This window comes from Scaptodrosophila lebanonensis, unplaced genomic scaffold, assembly GCF_003285725.1.
Source record: "Scaptodrosophila lebanonensis strain 11010-0011.00,11010-0021.00 unplaced genomic scaffold, SlebRS2 tig00000024-arrow-pilon, whole genome shotgun sequence".
Classification (NCBI taxonomy): Eukaryota; Metazoa; Arthropoda; class Insecta; order Diptera; family Drosophilidae; genus Scaptodrosophila; species Scaptodrosophila lebanonensis.
The window spans coordinates 7,645,924-7,671,624 of NW_022060538.1; the positions used below are offsets into that span (position 1 = coordinate 7,645,924).

The window sequence follows — 25,701 nt, forward strand, 5'->3', positions numbered from 1 at the left end:
CCCAGGTTTTACAGCACTGCATTGGTGATTTAGCGTTTTTCGGCATAAAGAAAATCAAGTGTATATTAAGCATAGAATTGTTGGTTAGTACTGCATAGAAACTGGTAATTAAGTTGTATGTAGAAAATTTTTGTGCACAAATTTAAAACACGTCACCTACTTTTTTGTAGAACATACTATTTCCTGGAAAAATTAAGGGTAAAACATGAGTCTCACGTCCGCTGCGGGGATAATTTCCCTACTTGACGAACCGATGCCAGACCTGAAGGTGTTTGCCTTAAAGAAGCTCGACAACATTGTGGACGAGTTCTGGCCAGAAATCTCCGAGTCTATTGAAAAGATAGAGATGCTGCATGAGGATCGCAGTTTTCCGGAGAATAAGTTAGCTGGCATGGTCGCGTCAAAAGTATTTTACCACTTGGGCTCCTTTGAGGATGCCCTTACATATGCGCTGGGCGCTGGCGATCTATTTGATGTAAATGCGCGCAACGAGTACACGGAAACAATCATTGCCAAATGCATTGATTTCTATATTGCGCAACGTGTGGACTTCATTGAGAACCCCAAGGAGGCAAAACCCGTAGACGAGCGTCTCGAGGGTATTGTAAATCGCATGATTCAGCGCTGCCTTGACGACAACCAGTTTCGACAAGCATTGGGCATAGCACTCGAGACACGACGCATGGACATTTTTGAAGTGGCCATCATGAAGTCGGACGATGTGCGCGGAATGCTGGCGTATGCCTATAATGTGACTATGTCTCTCATACAGAACCGTGGCTTCCGCAATGAGGTGCTACGTTGCTTGGTTGGTTTGTATCGCGACTTGGGCGTTCCTGATTATGTAAATATGTGTCAGTGCTTGATTTTCCTGGAGGATCCTTTGGCCGTCGCCGAAATGCTGGATAAACTTACGCGTTCTTCGGTGGAGACAAACAATCTAATGGCCTATCAAATTGCCTTTGATCTGTATGAGTCGGCAACACAAGAATTTCTCGGAAATGTTTTGCAAGCTCTGAAGGATACGGCTCCCATTCCAACAGCCTTGCCTAGTACATTTAAGCCTCAAGGCACCAACGAAACTGCGGCCAAGAGTGATGACGAAAAGGCAAAAGAAGATAGCAAAGAGGACAAAGAAGGTATGATGCGATAAATGCGAATAAATCTTTGTACTTATGAGTTACACATTACATTTTTGATATGATTTTGCAGGCGATGCCAAAATTGAACGCACCATTGAGTCCTTAAACGATATGGAGAAGCTGCATCAAAAAAATATTGAGAAACTCATTTCAATATTGTCCGGTGAGGTCTCCATTGATTTGCAGCTGCAATTCCTTATACGCAGCAATCACGCTGATCTGCAGATTTTACGCGGCACAAAGGAAGCCGTCCGTGTGTCCATTTGCCATACAGCAACGGTCATTGCGAATGCCTTCATGCACAGTGGGACAACATCTGATCAATTCCTGCGCGATAATCTAGACTGGTTGGCTCGTGCAACAAATTGGGCCAAGTTAACGGCCACCGCCTCGCTGGGAGTTATCCATCGGGGTCATGAAAAGGATTCGCTGGCACTGATGCAGAGCTACTTGCCCAAGGAGACGGGGCCCAGCTCCGGCTACTCTGAGGGTGGTGCGTTGTATGCTTTGGGTCTGATACACGCAAATCATGGCGCTAATATTATTGACTACCTGTTGCAACAGCTGAAGGAAGCACAAAACGAGAATATACGTCATGGCGGCTGCCTGGGATTGGGCTTGGCCGCGATGGGTACACATCGCCAGGATCTGTACGAACAACTTAAATTCAACTTATATCAAGATGATGCAGTCACCGGTGAAGCTGCTGGCATTGCCATGGGCATGGTCATGCTAGGCTCAAAAAATGCGCAAGCAATTGAGGATATGGTGTCATATGCTCAGGATACGCAGCATGAGAAGATTCTGCGTGGCCTTGCTGTGGGTATATCGTTGACCATGTTCTCCCGCTTAGAGGAGGCAGATCCTCTGGTTACCAGCTTGTCTACCGATAAAGATCCCGTTTTACGTCGTTCTGGCATGTACACCCTGGCTATGGCCTACAATGGCACCGGCAGCAACAAGGCTATTCGTAGGTTGTTGCATGTGGCCGTATCAGATGTCAATGATGATGTGCGCCGTGCCGCAGTGACAGCTATTGGTTTCATTCTTTTCCGCACACCAGAGCAATGCCCCTCAGTGGTCAGCCTGCTGGCCGAATCCTATAATCCTCATGTGCGGTACGGTGCTGCTATGGCTTTGGGTATTGCATGCGCCGGCACAGGACTGCGTGAAGCCATCGCCCTACTGGAGCCCATGGTCAAGTTCGACCCTGTCAATTTTGTGCGGCAAGGTGCACTAATTGCATCCGCTATGATCTTGATTCAGCACACGGATTTGACATGTCCAAAAACCACATTCTTCCGTCAGCTGTACGCAGAGGTTATTAGCAACAAGCACGAGGATGTTATGGCCAAATATGGTGCCATCTTGGCACAAGGTATGTGTTAAGCTATTGTTTCTTGTGCCTCCATTCAAACGTTTTGCATTGCAGGTATTATTGATGCCGGTGGTCGTAATGCCACGCTGTCGTTACAGTCGCGGACAGGGCATACCAATCTTCAAGCGGTTGTGGGAATGTTGGCTTTCACACAATACTGGTATTGGTTCCCATTGGCACACACTCTTTCGCTGGCCTTTACGCCAACATGTGTAATTGGTCTGAATTCGGATTTAAAGATGCCTAAAATGGAGTTCAAGTCGGCTGCAAAGCCATCGCTCTACGCATACCCCGCTCCACTAGAGGAGAAAAAGAGTGAGGAGCGTGAGAAAGTTGCAACTGCTGTGCTCTCGATTGCAGCACGTCAGAAACGTCGCGAAAATGCCGATAAGAAGGAGGACGACAAAATGGATGTCGACGAGGACAGCAAGGAAGGTGCTGCAGGCAGCAAGAAGGACGATGACAAATCTGAAGCAACAATAAAAACAGATGAGAAGGTCACTGAAGAGAAACCCAAAAAGGAGGAAAAAGAAAAGAAGAGAGAGGATGAAAAGGAAAAGGAGTCGGTAGCCAGTAGTAGCACAAGCGCTCTATCATCGGACAAGGATAAAAAAGAAGAGAAAGATAAGAAAGATAAAAAAGAGCCCGAACCTACTTCTGAAATCCTCCAGAATCCAGCACGTGTGCTACGCCAGCAGCTGAAAGCTCTTAGCGTTATCGGTGGTCAGTCGTACGAGCCACTTAAGGATGTTACAATTGGTGGCATTATTGTGTTCCAACATACTGGAAAATCAGACGAAATGCAGGAGCTGGTAGAACCGGTTGCTGCGTTTGGTCCCATGGCTGACGAAGAAAAGGAGCCCGAGCCACCAGAGGCATTTGAATACTCTGAGGAATAAATGAGCATGTTGTTCGTCATTATCTAAATAATCTTGTTCTGATGTCATTCATACTTTTCACGAAATGTACTAAAACAAAATAAACTTAAACAATTACTTCAAACTAATAGAAATAAAAAATTGCCTAAAAAAATGGTAATATAAATAAGATGGAAATGAAGGTGATGGTCATATATAGACGCCATATATCACTCGCAAGCTAGATTAATACAATAATTATCTTGTGAAATTCCTATCCCTTATCAAAGTATTTGACTCTGCCGGTATTGAAGCGACTATTCATTAATTTGTATGCTGTTGCAAAGCTTTCAAGAGTTTGTTGGGATCGACAAGCTTTGAAATTCACTGTTGAATTTCGCAAGCACCGGTAATATACTCTTTTTAAAGCATACGTAGTTGCCACATTACATTAAAAAAATGGTTTTCGTCGATTTTATTTAGTACACTTTCAAAGAAAAATATTAATTGACTTTAAAAATTTAAAAGCCATTTTTTTAGCACACAGTGTTACTAAAGTTTCAAAAAGGACATTTAAAAAACGTTGCACTGATTTTTGTTATAAGGTGGCAACTCTTTCTTACTCTCACTATAAAAGCGTGTAATTCTCATTGTTGTCCTCAGTAGTTTTTCTTTCGTGCGTGGGTGTTGTTGTGCGCGCGTGTTTTTTCTATTTTCGTCTTTGTTTTGTGTTCAGAATTTCTGTAAAATATTACTAACAAAGAATAAGAGAAAACTTTCTAAAAACAATTTAAAGTCTTTGTAGTTGTGACAAAACGCCTAACGATTTAAGAAGAAAGGCATATTGAAAAGCGCAGTATTAGTTGTTGTTAACAAGCCAACAAACGGTATTTCACAGTGCTCGAAAGAGCGGCAGCCGTGACGAGAATTGACCTCGACCTCGCTTAATTGTCGATGTAAATTTTTTGTTGCCGGCATATAATTTTATTCTTTGTTGCTGTTTTCCCACAAATTAATAAAAAATAAGGAAAAAACAAAATTTAAACACATTGCTGTGGCTATCTAATATCTGCCTTCTAACGGTAAAAAGCCAAATAAACCACACATATATATTATGAACCGTACCAGAAGAAAAGTTGTACGTCCTGATAATCCTTTCAAAACTGCAAATGCCTTCTCACGCTGGAGTTTTTGGTAAGTTCAAACATATTTACTTTCAGACATGTTTGTTCATTCGATTCCTTCACATCGCTTATTTGCTGCGACTGGGTAGAGAGTAAAATAAAAACAACTTATGGTTCGTTATTGTTAATTTGCTGTCTCCCAAGGCCAGAGAAGCACGTGCCGCAATCAATGCGTTTTTTGTTGTTGCTAAATATTTTCGATGTGATTTCTTATTGTGAAGAGGTTACTCATCGTAGCCGCGATTAATTTTACATACATATCAATTACGATTTCTCTGCGAAGCGAATCGTAATGCGATAACATTGCTAAATAGTACAAAAAACCCAAATTCAAATTAGTTATAGTGGGTGTTATTAATGAAAACAAACTAAAGTTTTATGCGTATTCAAAGTCGCAATCTTATCTATGCACTAGCCTCTAAATACTACAGCTTACAATATTTTTATAGGCACGTGCCCATGTGTTCACTTAGATTAAAATTGCGGTAAATTATTGATTAGAATAACATTGAACAAATGTTGTCCCATGTGCTTCAATGAATTAAAACTTGGAAGCGAAACAAAAAGGCTGCGAACAAAACATGTCGCTTTTAAATTCAGCACTTGACAACTACATTCTAAATATACATACATACATACGTAGTAAATGGTTATTTTTGTCAATTTCACAATATTTTAAATAACATATCATGGCTCAGAAAAAATATGTGCTACCTTTTATTTACAACTGCATTCATGGGAATAAAAACGAAAACCGAATTCTAACATTGTCGACCCAAAAACCCTATGTTCGGTTCAGAAAACTCCTTTATGTTAATATTCAAATTTTTGTTTTTAGTAATAAACTAAATCAGTATTAATCCGTTAATTAAAATACGAGTTAGCGTTCACAATGTTTTAGGCTTAAACAAGAATGTAATACTATAGCCTAGTAAAAAATTCCAAGAAATATGGGAGCTATGAAAAATCACTAATTGCGGGTTTGTGGGGCAATGGACTAATATTCTGAAAAAACATTTCCTGCGTATGCATATAAGGCATCTTTATGCAAAATTTGTCGTTTCTAGCTCTTATAGTCTCTGAGATCCAGGTGTTAATGCGGACGGACGGACACACAGGGCTAGATCGACACGACTTGTCATGCTAATCAAGAACATATGTATGTACTTTCTGGGGTCGGTCATGCCTCCTTCTGCCTGTTACATTTTTCTTGTCCCGCAAAACCAATATACCAAAAGTATAAACATGAAAGTCTTATATATGCATACAAATGTACATATTTACTATACATTGATTTTTGAGTGAGTAGCACTGTTATCAGAAATTCTGTAAGTTGCCATCCTAGTAGAAATGTGCTTATATATGTTGTATATACATAATATATGTATATACAAATATAAGAGTATGTAGACGTTATCTAGACGGATTGCGTCACTAAAATATAAATATGTACATGTATGTATGTATTTTACATGAATAGCTAGAAACCAAACTATCTTAATTTAGTTTTATCGAATACTAAAAAGTTAGTTCCGGTATACTATTTTATAGTAATTTTATTCGTTTGTTGCTAAAGAATTACGAATTTTGGCTTATTATGTTTAAAGGCGTGGAACTGCCTGCACTACAGAATTTCACAAATATGGGCTAAATAATTTCTGAGGAATGACCAATAGATATAAACTCCTTATAAAGGACACATGGACAGAGTTTAAGGACGTACACATGTACATATGTATGTATGTAAACCTATGTACATATGTGTGCAAATATTACCAAAAAGCGTATATATGTATTGGGCGAGTGCTTGGCAATATGGCGCCTTTAAATGCATTTTATAACACTAATTTAATACTTGCTTAAAAGTTAATATTACTAGGTACAGATTATTGCAAGTTTTGTTTTTGAATAGGGAGTAGTATGGTCACAGGAATCGATGAAATGTGTGAAGAGGCAAAAAAGATTATAATAATTATATATCAAACTACAAAATATTGAATCCCTCGATGAAATCGATATAGCATTTAAAGGCAAGTATATGGGGCACTCATTTAAAAGCTTGCCTACAGACCTTTCCAGGATAGTTAGATTTTCTATAAATTTAATTTCTATCGTAGGACGCAGAATCGAAGGAGGAATTAAAAAAAGACTAGAAAATCATGCAGGATCCAAGGAAAAGTTAATCAAACCTCCATAAATCCTGAGACATATCTGTATACATTTGTGCTGACACCAAGTGCTGGTGGTGTATATGGTGATAAAAGTTTGTAGTGGCCATAACTTTTAAATTCAGCTTTTCGAATCGACTGCATACTGCCTGTCGCACACACAATCTCTATAAAATATTTACCATTTCAGTACAATGTATACGAGTATGTAAGTTCGCATTCATGCAACTCTTATATGGTCTATAATGCTCTCAGAGTTAATTCCAGTAATCTGCAGTTAGATTTGATAATTACTTTATTGTGCAGTGGCAGCAAGATATCAAAAAAGCGCACAGGCTTTTGCCATAAAAAGTCGAGGTAACTTATTGTATTATTTTACTCTTTGCAGGTGGATGCGTAATATATTCAAGCGGGGCTTGCAGGGTCCCCTCACAGATGATGAACTTTATCAGCACAGGAGCACGCTGGACAGTGAGCGCGTGACCAATAAATTTCATGATCTATGGGATGATGAGCTGAAGCGTAAAAATCCCAGTGTGGTGCGCATGATGGCACGGGCCTACGGCTGCATTTTTGTACCTCTGGGTCTGTTTTATTCCCTCTCGGAGTCATGTTGCAAGTGCGTATTATTTTGATGACACGAATTCCGTAAATGTTCATATCGATCTGTTCTTTCTTACAGGTGTCTTATGCCGCTATTCTTGGGCGGTCTGGTGGGCTACTTTGCTACCAATCAGAATACGATAAGCACAACGGATGCTTATCTTTATGCATTGGGCATTGTAATATGTTCGCTGGTGCCTGTGATCACATTTCATCCGTTTATTTTTTACATATTCCAAGTGGGCACCAAACTACGCCTTGCTCTCTCGGGCCTCATTTATCGCAAGTGCCTGCAATTGTCAAAGAGCAGTAGCAACGATGGTCTACGTGGACGCGCCATTAACATACTATCCAACGATTTGGGTCGCTTTGATGTAGCACTTTGTTTTCTACACGATACGTGGAAAGGACCGGTGGAGTCGCTGTTGATTGGTATGCTGATGTATCGCGAGATCGGCATATCGGCGGTGATTGGAGTTGCCTTCATGCTCAGCTTTATTCCACTGCAGGCGTGGGCAGCGAAAAAGGCTGCTTATTATCGTCAGATGACTGCCGAGCGTACAGATTTGCGGGTGAAGCTAATGAATGAGATTATTCAGGGCATACAGGTCATTAAGATGTATGCGTGGGAGAAGTCCTTTGCCCGTATTATTGCGGAAGTGCGTCTGAAGGAAGTGAAGGCCATTCGAGGTACTTCGTACATTCACGCTGCCCTTAGTTGCACGTCCATGATCTCGCCTATGTCTGTTTTTCTGGCTCTTGTCTCCTATGTCTACTTGAGCGATGCTATCACTGCACAGAAAGTCTATATCGTGTCTTCGTATTTCAATATGCTAAACGATTCAATGGTGCATTTTTGGCCACTTTCATTAACTTTCATTGCCGAGGCGTTTGTCTCTGCGAGACGTTGTAAGGAGTTCCTGCTGGAGGGTGGAAAGGTGGAGGCGTCCATCACTTCAGAGCCCAAACAAAAACAGGCGAAGAAGGTGCGCAAGTCAGACGAGGTAGACAGAAAAAAGAATGTCGAACTGAATGGCTCATTGCTGAGCACTGAAAACCTGAAACATGGACGACAGCGTGACTACAACCCAGAGGCAACCAAAAAGTGTGTTGTGATGAAAAATGTAACAGCCACATGGGATACCAGCGACGGTCACAAAAACTGTGCAATCGAAAACTTCAGCACGGATATACAGGACAACACTTTGGCCGCCGTGGTCGGACCCGTGGGTGCAGGCAAATCCAGTTTTCTGAATGTTTTGCTTGGCGAAACGGACATCGATCAGGGTGAGGCTCTGGTGCATGGCAAGATCTCCTATGCCGCCCAAGAGGCGTGGGTATTTGAGGGTACCATACGCGACAACATTGTCTTTGTTGAGGACTACAACGAGCGACGCTATAAAAAGGTCATAAAAGTATGCGCTCTGGAGCGGGATTTGGAGTTGTTGCCGCGAGGAGACCTGACTGTGGTGGGTGAGCGTGGTGTCAGTCTGAGCGGTGGGCAGAAGGCACGCGTAAATTTGGCACGTGCTGTTTATCGAAAAGCGGACATCTATCTGCTGGACGACCCTCTCTCAGCTGTGGATACGCATGTCGGTAAACATATCTTCGATCGCTGCATACGCGAATTCTTGTCGAACAAAATTCGCATATTGGTCACTCATCAGCTGCAGTATCTATTCGATGTGGAGCAACTGCTCCTAATGGGAACCGGCAGGATCGTTGCCCAGGGTAGCTATCAGCAGTTGCAACGTTCACGCCAGTTCCAGTTCCTAGAGCAAACGCACGACGAGAGCGGCATCGATACGCATAGCGTCAGCAGCCATTTGTCGCGCAGTGATTCTGAGAAGAGCATGGAGCATCATCAGCACAATCAACTGCTGCGACCGGACGAGGAGGTCGAGGAAACTAATCAGGAGCAACAGGCTGTCGGTGCGGTTGGCTTCAATGTGTATGCTTCCTATTTCAAGGCGCTGGAAAGCACATTTCTGCTAGGACTCATTGTTACGCTTTTCATCAGTGCAAGGACGATGCTAACGGGCGTCGATTACTTTTTATCTCGCTGGTAAATAAGGTCAAACCTTACTTAGTTGGACCCTAACTAACTAAACTGCTGTTCTTTAAATCCACAGGGTCATCTGGGAGGAGAAAATTGCAGTTAATGGAAGCAGCAACAGGGAACCCTTAATGGCGAATCGCACTACTTTGTCTGGGAATGGTACAGAAGCCGAAATTTTCGAACCATCAGTAAATGACACGGTACAGTTATCTGGAAAGGAACTTAACAGCGTTGACGAAGGCATACGACAGGAGCTGGTTATTTTCTATGCTATTATACTGAGTGCCACAATGATTGTTTATCTTATGCGCACGTACGGTTTCTTTAAAATGTGCCTGCGCATTTCATTGCGTTTGCATGATCGTCTCTTTCGGGGAATCACACGCGCCACGATGTACTTCTTCAACACGAATTCGTCGGGTCGCATTCTTAACCGTTTCTCTAAGGATATACGTACCGTGGATACGGATTTGCCTCATACTCTGCTGGATTGCTTATCGGTAGGTATATGCCAACAATATTGGCTCACTAAATCGTCATAATATACGAGTATCACATCATTCAAACATTTTGTGGAATAAGATTTGTGGAATAGTATTTCTGGTTTAGTAAGAGCTACTAGTAATAAGTTTAAAATATTTAAGTACTGAATATTTCCTTTCAGTTTGCTATTGATGTTTCCGGTGTGCTGGTAATCGTAGCGATCGCCAATTATTGGCTTTTGGTGCCTGCTGCGGTGATTGTACTGCTCTTAGCGAGCATACGTTATCTCTATGTCAGCACAAGTCGCAGTGTCAAGCGTCTGGAGTCCATATGTAAGTCTATCTTGATTAGTACGTCATTTATAATAGAATCAATATTAATTTTCTTACGTCCGTAGCTCGCAGCCCAGTCTATTCGCTGACCAATCAAACTTTTCAGGGACTTACCACCATACGCGCCTTAGAAGCACAAGCTGTCTTGGAAAGCGAGTTCCATGAATATCAAAACAATAACACGTGCGCCTGGTTTCTTTTTCTATGTTGCACTCGTGCCTTTGCCTTATGGACTGATCTGGTGTGCGTGGCCTACATTAGTGCAGTGACGTTCAGCTTTCTGTTGTTGCCAACCAACTTCAATAGCGGCGACGTAGGTCTGGCTATTTTACACTCCACTACTATGATTGGCATGTGCCAGTGGGGCATGCGTCAGACGGCCGAATTGGAGAATCAAATGACCAGTGTAGAGCGCGTCTTGGAGTACACAGAACAGCCATCGGAGCCCCCACTTGAGACGGCTGAAAAGCTCAAGTTGAAACCGGAGTGGCCCACCAAAGGACGGATAGAGTTTGTTAACTTCAAGCTACGATATTCGCCCAAAGAGTCCTGCGTGTTGAGGGATCTAAACTTTACTATTGAACCCAAGGAAAAAATTGGCATCGTTGGTCGTACGGGAGCAGGAAAATCATCGATTATACAGTCCATCTTTCGGTTGGCTTGCAACGACGGCATGATTCGCATTGACGATCTGGATATAGAGCACATAGGTCTACACGATTTGCGTAGTCGCATTTCGATCATACCGCAAGATCCAGTGCTCTTCTCAGGCACACTGCGTTACAATTTGGATCCGTTGGATGAGCGCTCCGACGAGGATATGTGGAAAGCATTGGGAGATGTGGAGCTGCGCTCATATGTGTCGACATTAATTGGCGGCCTTAATTGTCGAATGTATGATGGGGGTTCGAATTTCAGCGTGGGTCAGAGGCAACTGGTTTGTTTGGCACGAGCTATACTAAGAAATAACCGGATCTTGATTCTGGACGAGGCAACGGCCAATGTGGACCCAGAGTAAGTTAAAAAAACAAACTTTTTTTTACATAGCTTATTTGTTCTTTTTCATCTGTTCAACAGAACGGACAAGCTCATACAGAAAACAATTCGTTCAAAGTTCGCCAACTGCACCGTATTGACCATCGCTCATCGGCTGCACACTGTTATGGACAGCGATCGCGTGCTGGTAATGGATGCAGGAGAGGCGCGAGAGTTGGGTCACCCGTATGAATTGCTGCAACGGCCAGGTGGCTACTTGCGCCAGTTGGTAGATCACACAGGCGCATCCACTTCCATTGCACTGCAACAGGCAGCCGAGGAAAGTTACCTCAAAAGAATGCTGAATAATGAAACTGGTGCTCAAGACATGAATATCTCATTGAATTTACAGGAACAAAAAGAATAGCCCATAATTAAATGCACAAACAAACACGAAATATAACTTCAGATTATAGGAGCCTGAGAAATGAAAGTATTAGCGCTGATTGATGGCGCAACCCGGTGATGAATGTACATAAGACTTGTACTTAATGTTACTTAACTTTTTCGTTTGTACCACCTATGTATGTGTATATATGTAAATGTTTTCCATACATACTGTTTTAGATCAAATCGTTTGGAAAATCTCGTTATCGTGCTTGATTATTATTTGTTACTTAAGGTCTAAAGCGAATTTATGTTATGTCACACTTGTTAACGATTACATCGAAGTTGTGTTCAATTATCCCAGAGCTCGAGAGCAATACACAAGCCAAGTGCACAAATCCCAAATATATATGCGAATAGAATATTAGGATAACAAACAGTGCTATTTTTTATATACACAATGTTTCTGTGTAGACTAATTCTTTCGTACTTATCATATGTATTTACTGCTAGTAATTATACAATCTCAATAAAGTGCCTGAGCAATATTAAACAAATCTATCATTTTGTCTTTTATAGTATATATATACATAGAACTTTATAGGGTTTTGAGAAAGTTGTCGAAAATGATTTGAAGAAATTGATGAAGACCCACATCGTTGGTGGTTCAACTATGTTTCTCCATCTAGTCCATTTGCGGTGGTTCAGTGTACAAAAATGTGCAGATTGGAAAATAATACTCTTCATATATCAAGTCGGAGTCTCCATAGGTTTATTCTCAGGATAATTTTTTAAATTGTGCAAGTATTTGTTTTAAGTCGGCCATTGTTAATAGTGTGCTCCTAAAAGTATGCAATCCCTGCATACAACTTTATAATCGCAACTTTCACTTTCGATTAAATTACATTTCCACTGCGAATTAGTGGACTTGCAACTCTTCTTAAACAAATGACGATTTTTTTCCACGGGTTGCCTGCAGGTGGATAGAAAAATGTGGGGCTTATGCTGTGAATGGTGATAATTGAAGCGATTCACCAAGTTTTCGTGCATACAGAATAAAATTAAAATACTTCTATTCCTTTTCCATTTTAACTAAATCTGCTGATTGCGAAGATTGTAAAAAAATAAATATGCTACATATTATAAATAAAGGGCCAAGCAATCAGAAATAAAAGCAAAGTTAAAGGCGTTTAAATAATAAAATTGACACAATTTCTCTAGAGATTTACTGGACTTAAAGAATGCACACTTAAGCTGCTTTAAAAGGAATGGATAAACATAAGGCTAAATTTGTCTATGTTTTAAATCACAGTACCATCCAAATGTTTGCTCTTGATACTAAATTAAAGAGAAAGTTTTTGTCTGAATATAAAAAAGAATGCAATGGACAGGCCCATTTAAATTAAAAGGCAATCAAACCTGCTAGATCAACAATTCTTATTAGATTTCAATTGCAAAAGAGATTGGTTGCAAAATCGCACTATTTGGGGGGTACGAAAATGATGAAAAGCTTTCTGCAAAATTATAAATATATTATGCAATAAATATGTAAGGGTTGATGAGCTGACACTTTTTTAAATAAATAGATAAAGAATTAAAAAACATAGTATCCAAGCAGCGCGCCCGCTCAGTGAGTATTTTGTAATAAATATGTCTAGTTTCAATTAAAGCTGTCAACTCTTGACTACAGTAATGAATACAAATAAAAATCTTGAGCAAGATAAGATATGAAACTACGACGGACGGGCATGAGTAGGAAAATGTTGCTGCTGCATCCGAAAATACGGAACGATCGGACAACAAGTGGTAAACAAAAATAAAATTTCCAGCAGGCAAAATGGCTGCGGCTGCCAACAATGATGGGTGGCTGTCAGTGGGAATTTTGATAAAAGCACCACTAGCTGCGATAGACTGGTGTGCGGATCTTTGATTTATAACAATGATTCGGAACATAGTAGTAGTAGTCGTGCTGTTTGGTTAAATATCAACTGCTATGGCGCGCACCGACTCAGTTGCAATTGAAATCGCGTACGGTTCGGTGGAAAAAAAAAGCTGATTAAGTTTGAATTTGTGAATGGTGAAAAGAAGTTCTTTTTTATATAAATACATACCTATTTATATACTTACATAATCGTATATATTTATATGGTATTTGGAACTTCAATGCATGCGATTTATTCTAAAATGCCAAGATGAATTCAACGATAAACCGGAATCGAAAACCGAATCCGCGACTGCAGGCCAACTTTTTCTCGAAGTGGTTCTTTATGTGAGTGTAAACGCAAATATTAAAGAGATTTGAAAGTAATCTTAGTAACAGGATTATCAGCTAAGCAAACTTTATGGATTAACAGTGAATTGTTCCTCCCATTATTTTTTTAAAAAATAAATTTAGAAGCATATATACATTTTTTGTGTAAAGCTAATGCGACCTCTGTGGCGTATGAGTAATATTTTGAAATTAATGAAATATTTGCCAAACCCCTGAAGAGTTTTAAAGCACGATTGGCATTTTGTGGTCACATCCTATTACCATGATAAGATAATACTGCTAAGGTAGTCTGGTCCCATAGATTTATGACGAGCGACTTGTCCGCCTTGTGACAGCTACATACATTCAATTTATAACCCCTCCGATAAAACAGAATTCGGTGCGATATCACAATGAATTAAAGCAAAAACCATTCAAACACTTGACTATTCCCAGCTGGACACGAGAGATTTTGAGACTAGGTGTGAAGGGCTGCGTACAACCTGCGGACTTATATGCCCACGTGCCATCGCTGGACAGTGCGCAGGTCTCCCATTCCCTCCATTGGGAGCTTGAGTTGCAGCGCAAGCGACCTAATCTGCTGCACATGGTATTCAAGGCATATGGCAGTAGTTTTGTGCCCCTCTGCATCGTCTATTCACTCCTGGAGATTGCAATACAGTAAGTGTGTGTGCCCAATGTCCTGATGTCAGATTAAAAGAGAGAAATAGAAAGTGAAACAGATATGAAACCTATCTTTGTGAAGTGCCTTAAGGTTTGTCTTTTCAACTTCAAATAAAATTAAAGCAAGAGAGAACGCTACAGTCGAGCAAGCCCGACAGTGAAATATCCTGTACCCAGCAAAAGGAAGAAGAAGAGCGAACTTGATGCTGCAACTTGTGGGCATAGTACCGGAGTACAGGCTAATAACTGTTCTTAGAATTAACCGATTTAGATGTGAAATGTGGACGGTATTGACGAAATTCTGTAGCGGGGGAAGGGCGGGAAAATGAAAAAAATAAAATAAACTCATGAAGCCTAGGGACTAGGAGCGTCTACATACCAAGTTTGGTAAATGTGCGCTCAACCGTTTCCGAAATCCAGGCGTTCATCCAGACGGACAGACGGATGGACGGACATGTCTAGATCGATTTCTCTCATCACGGGTACAGGGTATAATGATATGTAAAAAGTTCGTTTGTTTATCCGATCTACAAGTAATTGTATCAATTAGAAAAACTTATTTTTACTATTTATTGAAAATCAGCACTTTTAATACAGCACTTAATCAATGCCACTTTGAAGAGTAAAAATGTAAAATTAAATTAAAAGCACGGCCCTTATCGGCACTTCCTAAGAATGCCAAATCATTATCATTTGTTAGCATCTATATCTGGTTTAGTCATAGCCGTAAAATCAGTGCCTTTTAATAATAGAAGCGTCAAAACAATCGGACTTTTTTTTTGAAAATAAAATTAAAAGCTCGGCTTTTTTCCACACTGCTCTTACGAACCACTTCACCGAAGCTACTTTTAGCTGCTTCTTCTTCTTCTTTTTTGCCCAATAATTACAACACTCTTTCTCCGTCCGTCTGTCTGTCTCACCATAACTTTTGAAAAATTACAACTCTATAATAATAAATAACTCTAGTTTATAGAATTCGTTGTAGCCAGAAAATAAAGTGAAACAATTTGTGGAGCTGGATTTTCCATCCGGTTGTTAATAAAAAAAACAACCTTGTCCTGTCTTGGGAATATCTATAAAAATACCCCTCTGATTGAGGGTATAAAGGGCATTGTTTACAAGTAGCTGAGAAAAAAGGTCAGGGAAGGTATGCGAAAGAAATGTGTTTCTAAAAGAGGTCTGCCTAGAACTAACACATTAGCACACTAGCTTTCCCTATCTTCCAAGCCCCTATGCTGACGAAAACTAATCAAGCTTTACTAATTTTAGTGCAACGCAGCCGCTAATGCTTGGCGGACTGGTCAGTTACTTCTCGGAGAGCGGTAATGACGTATCGAAACGTTCAGCGTATTTATATGCCATGGGCGTGGTGCTTTGTTCGTTGATTACGTCGCTCTGCTACCATCCGTTCATGTTCCATATGTTTACCGTGGCGACCCGGATTCGACTGGCCTGCGCCGGATTAGTCTATCGAAAGTGTTTGCGCGTCTCTGTGGCTGCCGACAATACTGGGATGAGTGCCTATGCCATAGCGATAATGTCCACCGATTTGCCGCCGTTTAGGGAGTCCTTTTACTTTTTCCATAATCTGTGGTCGGGCCCATTGGAGGCCGTTGTTTTTGGTTACATAATCTACAAAGTGATTGGCTGGCCCGCACTGGTGGGCATGACCACCCTGATACTCTTTATACCATTCCAGGCGTGGGCTGCCAAGGCTACGGCCCGTTTTAAGCGCCTGTCGGCCGAACACGGTGATGAGCGTGTGAAGCTCATTGGAGAGATTATATCCGGCATGCAACTGATTAAAATGTATGCTTGGGAAAAATCGTTTGCCAAGCTAATTCAACGCGTGCGGAAGAAAGAAATGGGAGCCATACGGGGCTCCATGTATGTGTATGCTGCGCTTCAATGCACCGGGATGATCTCGAAACTGGCGCTCTTTCTATGCCTGATCACATACGTATACACCGGAGACATTGTGACAGCCCAGAAGGTGTTCATTGTGTCCTCTTACTTGGATCACCTCAGCGAATCATTGCTCCATCTTTGGCCTCATGCGGTTAACTGCTGGACCGAGACTTTTGTGGTGGGTCACAGAGTTGTGGATTTCCTGTTGCAGCACGAGGATCCTGCGGATGGTGGCATCGACAACTTCAATGATGACGACGATGAGGAGGATAAGGGTAATTTTTATGGTCGGGTCCATAATCCCCATGCCCTTCATAAGAGCGTTACGTTGCGTAAGCTGAGCGCTAGCTGGGATAAGGTAGTGCTGGAGGGAGAGAAACAAAAGAAACGTGCCCAGCACATTGAGGACATCAGCTTTCATGTGGGTGCCCAGGAATTTTTGGGTATTGTGGGAAATGTGGGTGCTGGAAAGAGCACTCTACTCCACGCCATGTTGGGAGAGCTGGAGATCAGTAGTGGCAGTGTGGAACTAAATGGCGTACTCAGCTATGCGCCGCAGGAGCCTTGGCTGAACTGCTGCACGGTGCGCGAGAATATCGTGTTTATGGAGCGATATGACGAACAACGCTATAGACGTGTGTTGCGGGTTTGCCAACTGGAGAAGGATATCAAGCAGCTACAGCAAGGCGATGCCACCATTGTTGGTGAGCGAGGGGCGAGTCTGAGTGGTGGGCAGAAGGCACGCATAAGTCTGGCACGTGCTGTCTATCGACAGGCAGACATTTATATATTTGATGACCCCTTGTCTGCGGTGGACACACAAGTTGCAAAATTGCTCTTGGATCGCTGTCTCAATGAATTTCTTAGCGATAAGATCAGGATATTGGTGACGCACCGCGTCCAATTGCTGAAGCATGCTGACCATCTAGTATTGATGGAGGGCGGTAATGCAACCATACAGGGTGGCTACGAGTCGCTTAAAGAGCTCATACGCTTCCGCATGTCCGTGCTCAATGATAACGAGGTGATGCGCCTGCGTCACGGCCGCTCCGATAGCATTTATGAGGCCACAGAGCAGGAGACAACAATAGGACAATCAGTCGACAATAGCGCGGAGGAAGAGTACAGGGAGCAGCAATTGCGCGGTCACGTCAAATTCCACACATACAGGGCGTACTTCGCTCTTCTGGGACTACCACTAGTGGTGCTGCTTATATTTCTCTTCTTCCTGCTGGCTCGAGGCTGTGAGTCAGCCATGGATATCTTCATTTCCAAATGGTGCGTATAGAGCTGTCAGAGGCAGACATTGAAAATAATTTTTGCTTTCTTAGGGCCACCTGGGAGGAGACGGAACCCAATCAGCATGAGCCCATGCATGAGTACACTGAGATTCGTATGCATATGGTCACTATATATGCCATCCTGATGGTGAGCACGCTTGTCCTCTATATTCTGCGCACGTTCGGGTTCTTCATGATGTGTCTGCGCATCTCGATACGGGCACACAACTATATGTTCCGTGCCATTATTCGTGCCTGCATGAGCTTCTTCACTGTGGCAACATCGGGTCGTATACTCAACCGATTCTCCAGTGATATTCTAGCTATTGATATAACCCTGCCACAGTCTATAATGGATTCCATTGAGGTGGGTGATAAGTGAGAGAGAGTTGTCTTCCGTATCTAAACACATCTTTTCAGTTCTTTGTGAATGCGCTGGCGGTCATGGCCGTTGTGGCAATGGCCAATACTTGGCTACTCGTTCCCGCTTTCATTGTCATTGTGCTTCTTTACATCTGTCGTCGGTTTTACATTGGCGCTAGTCGCAGTCTCAGGCGCATTGAAACTATCAGTGAGTATGCAGTAGTTTCCTAGAAAATAGCTCGCATATCTACTGAATATTTTCTGCAGCCAGAAGCCCCATCTACACTCATACGATAGCTACCTTCAGAGGTCTCACGACCATTCGCTCTCTGAACGCCACAAAGCGATTCGAGCGGGACTTCCATCGACTGGAAAATGATAACACCTCGGCACTATACTTGTACTCCAGCCTCAATCGTGCCTTTGCCTTCTGGACCGATTTGATCTGTGTCTTCTATATATTGGCTGTTACTTTCAGCTTTCTGCTGATCAATCGCGAGTACTATAGCGGCGATGTCGGCTTAGCCATCACCCAGTCCATGACCCTTGTGCTCATGTGCCAGTGGGGCATGCGACAAACGGTTGAAATGGAGAACAATATGACGAGTGTGGAACGAGTTCTGGAGTATATGAATACCCCACCAGAGCCGTCCTACGAAACCCCCGCTTCAGTCAATTTGCCAACTCAATGGCCCCATGCGGGCCAATTGCATTTTCAGAATTTGCGTCTGTGCTACAGCCAGAAAGAGAAACCCGAGTACGTGCTAAAGGGTCTTAATTTCACCATACATCCTATGGAGAAGATTGGCATAGTGGGTCGCACGGGAGCGGGCAAGTCTTCCATCATACAGGCGATCTTTCGTTTGGCCATCAACGAGGGTCTAATCGAAATCGATGGCCATGACATCGCTCAGCTGGGCTTGCACGATCTGCGCAGTCGTATCTCTATTATACCCCAGGAGCCGGTGCTTTTCTCGGGCACCTTGCGTCACAATCTGGATCCGTTCGAACAGAAAACAGATGCGGAATTATGGGACGCCCTCGATGCGGTCAAGCTAAAGAACAACGTGGGCAAGCTAGATGGCGGCCTGAGCTGTCGAGTACATGATAGCGGTGCCAATTTCAGCATGGGACAACGCCAATTGATCTGCCTAGCTCGTGCCATACTGCGCAATAATCGGATCTTAATAATGGACGAGGCAACGGCCAATGTGGATCCTGAGTAAGTTGACAATTAAAGCGAACAACTGGGTGAAAAGAAACCCTTAAAAGGGAATGGGCTACAGATTCCATATTCTTCGACAAAAGGTCAATTCGAATTCTAATAGTCAGACGTAGTATAAGCTTTCTTAGGTGTCTTATTTTTTCGACCATCTCGATCAATATTAGTGTAGTGTATTCCAATTATAGTAATGCCAATTATAGGGCTTTAATAACCTAGATCTACTTATGACAGGACTATGTAGTATGTACATTTATTTTCTATTAACAATACGAAACGATTCCTTGAAAACAGATTGAACAATTAAATAATTAATTTAAAAAAGAAACAATGTAAGCAACAAAATCATAATTTTGTGTTCTAGTATTTAAAACAAACCAATTAAAAATTTATTTTCATCTCTCTTCAACTAAAAACTAAACTAAAAAATGAGTTTGAAGTTGTTTTAAAATATTAATATTGGCTTTATCAATTCCTGTGCGCAACCCCCTTGATGGGAAATAATGTCGCAAATTCGATTAGGAAGATAATTGTATAAAGACATTCTATAGTCTAATGATTCGACTTTTGCAAACTACCTTCCAGATTCATACAGTTTACGTGAGAGCCATTCTCAATCACATTAACATCTGGGCAGCAAGAAGGGCATTCCAATAAATATACTTTCTGCCTATTTATACAGTTTTACACAACCCGGGCGGCTTAAGCCAGAGCATTATCAAGCTGGAAAGTGAAAGATAAAGGTTCAAAAATGTTGCCAAATTAAGGAAACGCCTCCTCAAGCAAGATTTTGTAGGAAGTTGTATTTAACTTTGACGATATAATATTTGAGCTTAAGTGCATTAGCTTAACCTAAAACTTAATTCGACAAATAGTTACATTCTTTGTCTGCTCTAAGCAAGGGCGTAGGCAGCTTTTACCAAAGGGGGGGCCCAAAAATATTAAAATTTTGATTAAATACTTGTAATGCACGATGCATTTAAAAAAAACGTGCATATGATCATTGAAAAAACTTCAACAAATCCAACTCAGATCCATTTTAAGGCGATATAATGCGTCATAATAATGAACGTGTGGTCGACTTTATATGGCAAAATTTTTTCTAGAGGGGCAACGCCCCTTGTCTTACCCTGCCTACGCCCTTGGCTCAGCATGAATTTATTTTGTTGCTGTGTGTGTAATTTGTAGAATTTTTTTTTTCGCAATTTTGAACTGCCAAGTTATTTGCTATTTTTCGTTATATCTAACAAATATTTGGCTCAATTGAATATATAAAGAGTGACTGATTGATTCTCATTCTCCATATTAGAACGGACCAACTCATACAGGAGGCCATACACACAAAATTCGAGAACTGCACGGTGCTGACCATTGCACATCGACTGCACACGGTGATGGACAATGATCGAGTGCTGGTCATGGATCTGGGGCGCATGGTGGAGCTGGGGCATCCGCACGACCTGTTGCAGCAACGCAACGGCTATCTCTATCGCTTTGTGGAGAGGACGGGTGCGGGCACGGCCAAGCACCTGCGCTTTGTGGCCGAGCAGAGCTACCACAAGCGAGTGGTGCAGAAACGATTGGCTGGGGAGGATCCTCAGATTAGAGGCAGCGTCTGCAAAGGCACAACCTTGTAGTTGGGTCTGAGATTACTGGTGGGATAAGGCATATATAAAGACTGTTAATCGATTTTGTTTTGTAAGGTATGGTAATATAATTTTTATTATAGTGAACTGATTTTTAAAGTTAGATATATGTATGTACTTTATATAACGTAGTTGTTTTTATGTATAAATAAAGTGTCGATTTTTTACTTTTTGCTTATAACATTGTTGTTTTTGTTCTTGTTTTCGTTTTGTTGTTAAGTTTGAATAGAGCATTGATTTGTTGTTTTTTGTTTTTATCATTAATAATACATTACTTGCATATTGTTCGCTACATTCGTTCCTACTGTCTGGTTTTGATTTTCTAAATAAGAGTACAACTACCTTCAACTTCTAGAGTTCTTTTCTCGGTTGCTCCGTAGTCACAAGTCACATGAGAATTTTATTTGTTCATTCATTTTTCATTTTTTTGTTTTATGAATATAGATTTTATTAGTTTAACATTAGTTTTCGAATGGCTTAGATGTGCGATTTGTAATGTACTTTCTTTTTGTATACTATATTATGTATATTAGCAATTCAAGTTGTTGGTTTTCTTGTCTTTGTTTGCTTCGTATATAAAATTCTTCTTTGGTAGAGTGTAAATGAATTTATCGCATAGTTTTCGCTTATGTTCCTCAAGACTAGACTTTAATTGTATGTATATATATAGGTATATACGTATGTATAAATATTAAAGTAAATAAAGCATTTATCATCGTAATATATATAATATATATTTTTGCTTATTCAAAATTCGCTTAAAGTCTGCCTTCAACATTAATTCATAGATGTTTGTAAATAGAAAAATCAGTGTTTTTGGAGTATTTTTTAAATTAGTTTTAAGTTTAGGTGTGGTGTGTGAGTGTGAGTGAGAGTGTTTTTGTAAAATGATCAAAAACATAGTTAAACTTTGGAATCCTTCCCCAAATTCCAAAATCTAAATTGTTTTCATATGTATTCGAATGCAAGTTCCTAAAAATAAGATTGTTGGATTGCTGTTTGAGAAAAAATTCGATGCATTTGGTTTGAATAAAAATGTTGCTAGTTCTTAAATTGTTCTTCTTGTCTTTTCTTCTTCTCTAATTTAAATTGATTTTTGGTTTTCGATTTAAGCAAAAAGTTTAATATACTTCGGCTTTTTAACATTTTAATCATAGTTTTTTGTATTCTCTAATTTTTTGTTCTACTAAGTGTTGCCATTTAGACAGCCATTTATAAATATTAGCTAGCACGTTTTATTTATTTACTTTTGTTCACATATAGAAACATGTGGTTTTTGTTTTTGTTTATGTTTCGGTTTTCATTGTTATTCTCACAGTTAAGCTTCTTTGATTGAGCACAAAAGCAAACGAGAGTTCTGTTCTGGGGATTTGCAGAAAAACAAACAAATTGTTATTTTGTTTTTTTTTTTAAATTGTACTTTCAAAAATGTTACATGCTATGGCTTAAAATTTAAGGTCTATGTGTGTTATTGTTAATTTGTTTTAAGTTGTGTTTGTTGTTTCTCTGTCTAAGACTTAGAGCATTGGACAAATCAAAAATCTTCCCCTATTCGTGGTCTGCCCAATGCCAAGTGCTAAACAAAATTCAAAAGTGTTGGAGAGGGGGTGTGGGGATGGTGGAGTTAAGGTTTTGAACGAAAATTTCAAACAAACCCAGCGAAAATATATTTTAAATGGAAGTCAATTGTTTTGTGTGTGTTGTTTTCTATTACCAGCTTAAATAGGCGCTAAGAACTACGACGTGTGTCTGTCTGTTTGTCTGTGTATGTGTGTGAGTGTGTGTTCCCTAAACTTTAGTTCAGCTAGCGTTTTACATATCGATAGGTTAAAATTTAGTCGTAATACAATATATGTACGTTCTTTGTCGTTTCGTAAAAGGTAAAAAGTGCACAGCTGGCGTTTGCAATTCACTTAAAGAGTTGTAGTTTTTATTTTCGTTTAAAATTGAACTAAAAATGTTTACTTTACATTTGTTGTATGTCATACTAGTTGTTGAATAACTAAACGTGCGTGCTTCGTTTTGAAACGCATATTTTGATTATAAAATATGGTCCCGAGGTTGTTTATCGTTTTTTCTTTGGTTATAACAAGCAGCCTATTGGTATCTCAACGCATCGGATCGCATCGCATCTCAATCGCTTGGCATGGAATGTTCTAGAGGCGTGGCTGGAACCTGCGTTATAACTACATAACTACTCCATAGTTGGGGCTTCTTTTCATATACATACATATATAGTAAATATATATATATTGTTTTTATAGATAAGGCGTTGTGCGCATGTACACTGTACATAATTAGCTTGTCATTGTTGTGTGTTGTGTCTAAGAGTTTGGCAATGTTTTATTTATTCATTTAAAGCATTACATGTGAATGTAAGTAAGAATTATCTAAAAAAAAGGGCATTCTAAATGGTTACCTTTAATTGTGTCTATATAAACGGGTTGTTCCTATTGTTCATTGAATAGCTAACGCAATAAATCTTTACTTGGGTGCCTACGCATAAAAGGGTCGGTTTTCCTTCTTTAACATTTTTTTTTTTTCATTAATTTTTAAAGCGTTTAACCCAAAGCTTTGTAACTGCGTACAATATTTGTATATATAAAGAACTTTGAAATTATTCACTTCATTGTATTTTTTCAATTTTCATTTTTTTGTATTCATTTTTATTTATTTTTTTTTGAAAAAAAGAGTAGTATGAATTTGTTATGCAAGGTTTTTTTCTAAATTTTTTTTCTTACGGTGTTTTTGTATATATCTGGACAATATATACATAGATTGCTCGCTATATATATATGTAAGTAATTATGTAATTAGCATTTGATTTCTCGTGTGTCTGCAAAAATGTTTATATGCCTTGTATATAATATTTCATTAAAAATTGTCGTTAATTGCAAAAAATGGTTTCGTTTAAAAAAAACTATTCATGGCATTATGTGTGTCTGACCATATGGGCCTTATTATTGCGTGCATATACATATATATGTACGATTTCGAACATTCCGTTTGTTTGTTTGTGTATATGTGTGTGTGTGTATTCGGGTGTTTCCAATGTTTCCATTCCGCCTTTACTTTGACACCGGTTCGATAATTTCGACGGTAACGCTCTCAGCCACCGGATTCGGGTTCGCCGTGATGTTGGTGATCAGCTTCTGATCCTGTGGCGACTGCACTGCATGATGTCCGTGCTGACGATGCGCCGATCCGTGACGCTCGTGCTGGGCACTAGACACCTTTCCCGGTGCCACGGAATTGCTGCGATTCGAGCGCACCGATGCGGCCGAGGCGTTGCTGGCGGTGCCATGCGAATCTATTGGGTTTATGAAATAAGACTCTTTAGTTATTACATATGCGAATAATTTCAGCAGTTTATGGACACTACGGATAACCAGTATGTGCAGTTATCACAGGTTAGATCACAGAGCACATAGCAGGTTACAAAGAAGGCAGTACATTGGACATAATTTTTAACTACTCTGAGCAGCTTACAGGACGCAGATAATTCATGTTATATTGAGCTAAGTATTTTCAAAACTATTTATTATTTAGTTTTAATTGATTGATACAAATTTAGAAACTATTTGCTTTGAGCATCTAAAGCATATTTATTTAATGTTTTGGTTACGTTATAAACTAATGGTCAGACATGCAAATAATTTGTGCACAAATTTATTTGATTTCTCCTAAAAATTATGTTATAATCAATGGGAGTTATGTCCTAAAATATACAAGAACTGCCTTGCGACTTACTTGTGCGGCAAACTATTTGCTGGTCTAAGAGTAAGGCTCTTAACGCACCCATAAATAGGCAGTGGGACCAAAAAATAATGAAAATCAAATATACAAGTATATTCAAATTGTTATTAGTTTTGAGCAGCTGGAGGTTAAGCCTTACAAAAACAAAAGTTTTCAGAACACACGCCTTGTCTTTTGATGACGACGTAATTGTTTAAAAGAAAACTTCGAGCTGGTTAAGTAATTATAATTTTTCTTTTTAAATTTGATTTGAAAAAGTTCCTTGTCCAAAGGAACGTCTGAAGCCCTTGCAAAGAGGGAATATGAACTTAGTTTGAACGAATTGTGGAGATTTCGAAAATTTGAATTTCTATCTATAATATCTATCCATAGTGTTGCCTAGAAAGTGCCTTTGCCTGATACATATAACGGCAAAATAAGAGTATGTCTATTCTTGTTTCCAGAAAACGTTGATTACGAAGTATTTTGTTGCAGGTTCAGTAACCTTATCTGTCATATGAGAATTTTTACGCTCCTTGTCACCAATATCATATCTGCAATATTATTTAAGGGTTTCTAATGGCTTTTGAGAAATCTCCAACTTATAACAACTTATTTAGGCTTGTTGATATTTTATCAGAATGACATTAATCATTTTCTGGACTCATAGTTGACATATCTTTGTCTTTCCACCGAGCAACCACTTTGTTTCTGATAAGCTAAGGGTCATCTATGGGTTTAATTTCACAACAGACGGCATATTTAAACTTTCTTAATTATAATTCAAAAAAATTTAAAAATAAAAATACAAATTTATCGATACATTTGGGATCGATATAACAAATAAAGGTGGTATGTGTATTTGTTTTTAAGAGCAATACGATTCTTTCGTACCATTTGTCAACTGGTGGGTTTAATATCTTCCCTTCTAAGGTCTATACTATAAACACATATTTTAAATAAAATTTGTCTTCAATGTCAACAAATATTATTTAGGTTTTTTTACTGACGTTCTAAAAATATTTTGACAGAAATATCGTTATC

General features: G+C 40.0%; 4 protein-coding genes across 5 annotated transcripts in view; 3 read left to right on the forward strand and 1 right to left on the reverse strand.

Annotated features, from left to right (window-relative positions):
- The first annotated feature begins 34 nt into the window (after positions 1–34).
- Positions 35–3,522, forward strand: LOC115620813 (26S proteasome non-ATPase regulatory subunit 1). Its single transcript, XM_030514239.1, has 4 exons — positions 35–104; positions 171–1,139; positions 1,213–2,520; positions 2,575–3,522. The coding sequence occupies exons 2-4, from the start codon at positions 206–208 to the stop codon at positions 3,417–3,419; spliced, it is 3,087 nt and encodes a 1,028-aa protein (XP_030370099.1). The 5' UTR covers positions 35–104; positions 171–205; the 3' UTR covers positions 3,420–3,522.
- Positions 3,523–4,089: 567 nt separating this feature from the next.
- Positions 4,090–12,125, forward strand: LOC115620461 (probable multidrug resistance-associated protein lethal(2)03659). Its single transcript, XM_030513692.1, has 7 exons — positions 4,090–4,571; positions 7,118–7,348; positions 7,412–9,397; positions 9,465–9,891; positions 10,056–10,206; positions 10,272–11,220; positions 11,284–12,125. The coding sequence occupies exons 1-7, from the start codon at positions 4,492–4,494 to the stop codon at positions 11,606–11,608; spliced, it is 4,149 nt and encodes a 1,382-aa protein (XP_030369552.1). The 5' UTR covers positions 4,090–4,491; the 3' UTR covers positions 11,609–12,125.
- Positions 12,126–13,760: 1,635 nt separating this feature from the next.
- On the forward strand, positions 13,761–21,103 carry LOC115620182 (probable multidrug resistance-associated protein lethal(2)03659). Its single transcript, XM_030513305.1, has 7 exons — positions 13,761–13,837; positions 14,276–14,500; positions 15,773–17,689; positions 17,743–18,058; positions 18,112–18,262; positions 18,322–19,276; positions 20,586–21,103. The coding sequence occupies exons 1-7, from the start codon at positions 13,761–13,763 to the stop codon at positions 20,911–20,913; spliced, it is 3,969 nt and encodes a 1,322-aa protein (XP_030369165.1). The 3' UTR covers positions 20,914–21,103.
- Positions 21,104–23,672: 2,569 nt separating this feature from the next.
- The window catches only part of LOC115621239, a 40,701-nt gene continuing 38,672 nt past the window's right edge, over positions 23,673–25,701 (reverse strand). For both annotated transcript variants that reach the window (XM_030514831.1, XM_030514830.1), the window contains exon 7: positions 23,673–24,232. In XM_030514831.1, the coding sequence (XP_030370691.1) occupies positions 23,991–24,232 (242 nt within the window). In that variant the 3' untranslated portion in view covers positions 23,673–23,990. The remainder of the gene's footprint in view (positions 24,233–25,701) is intronic.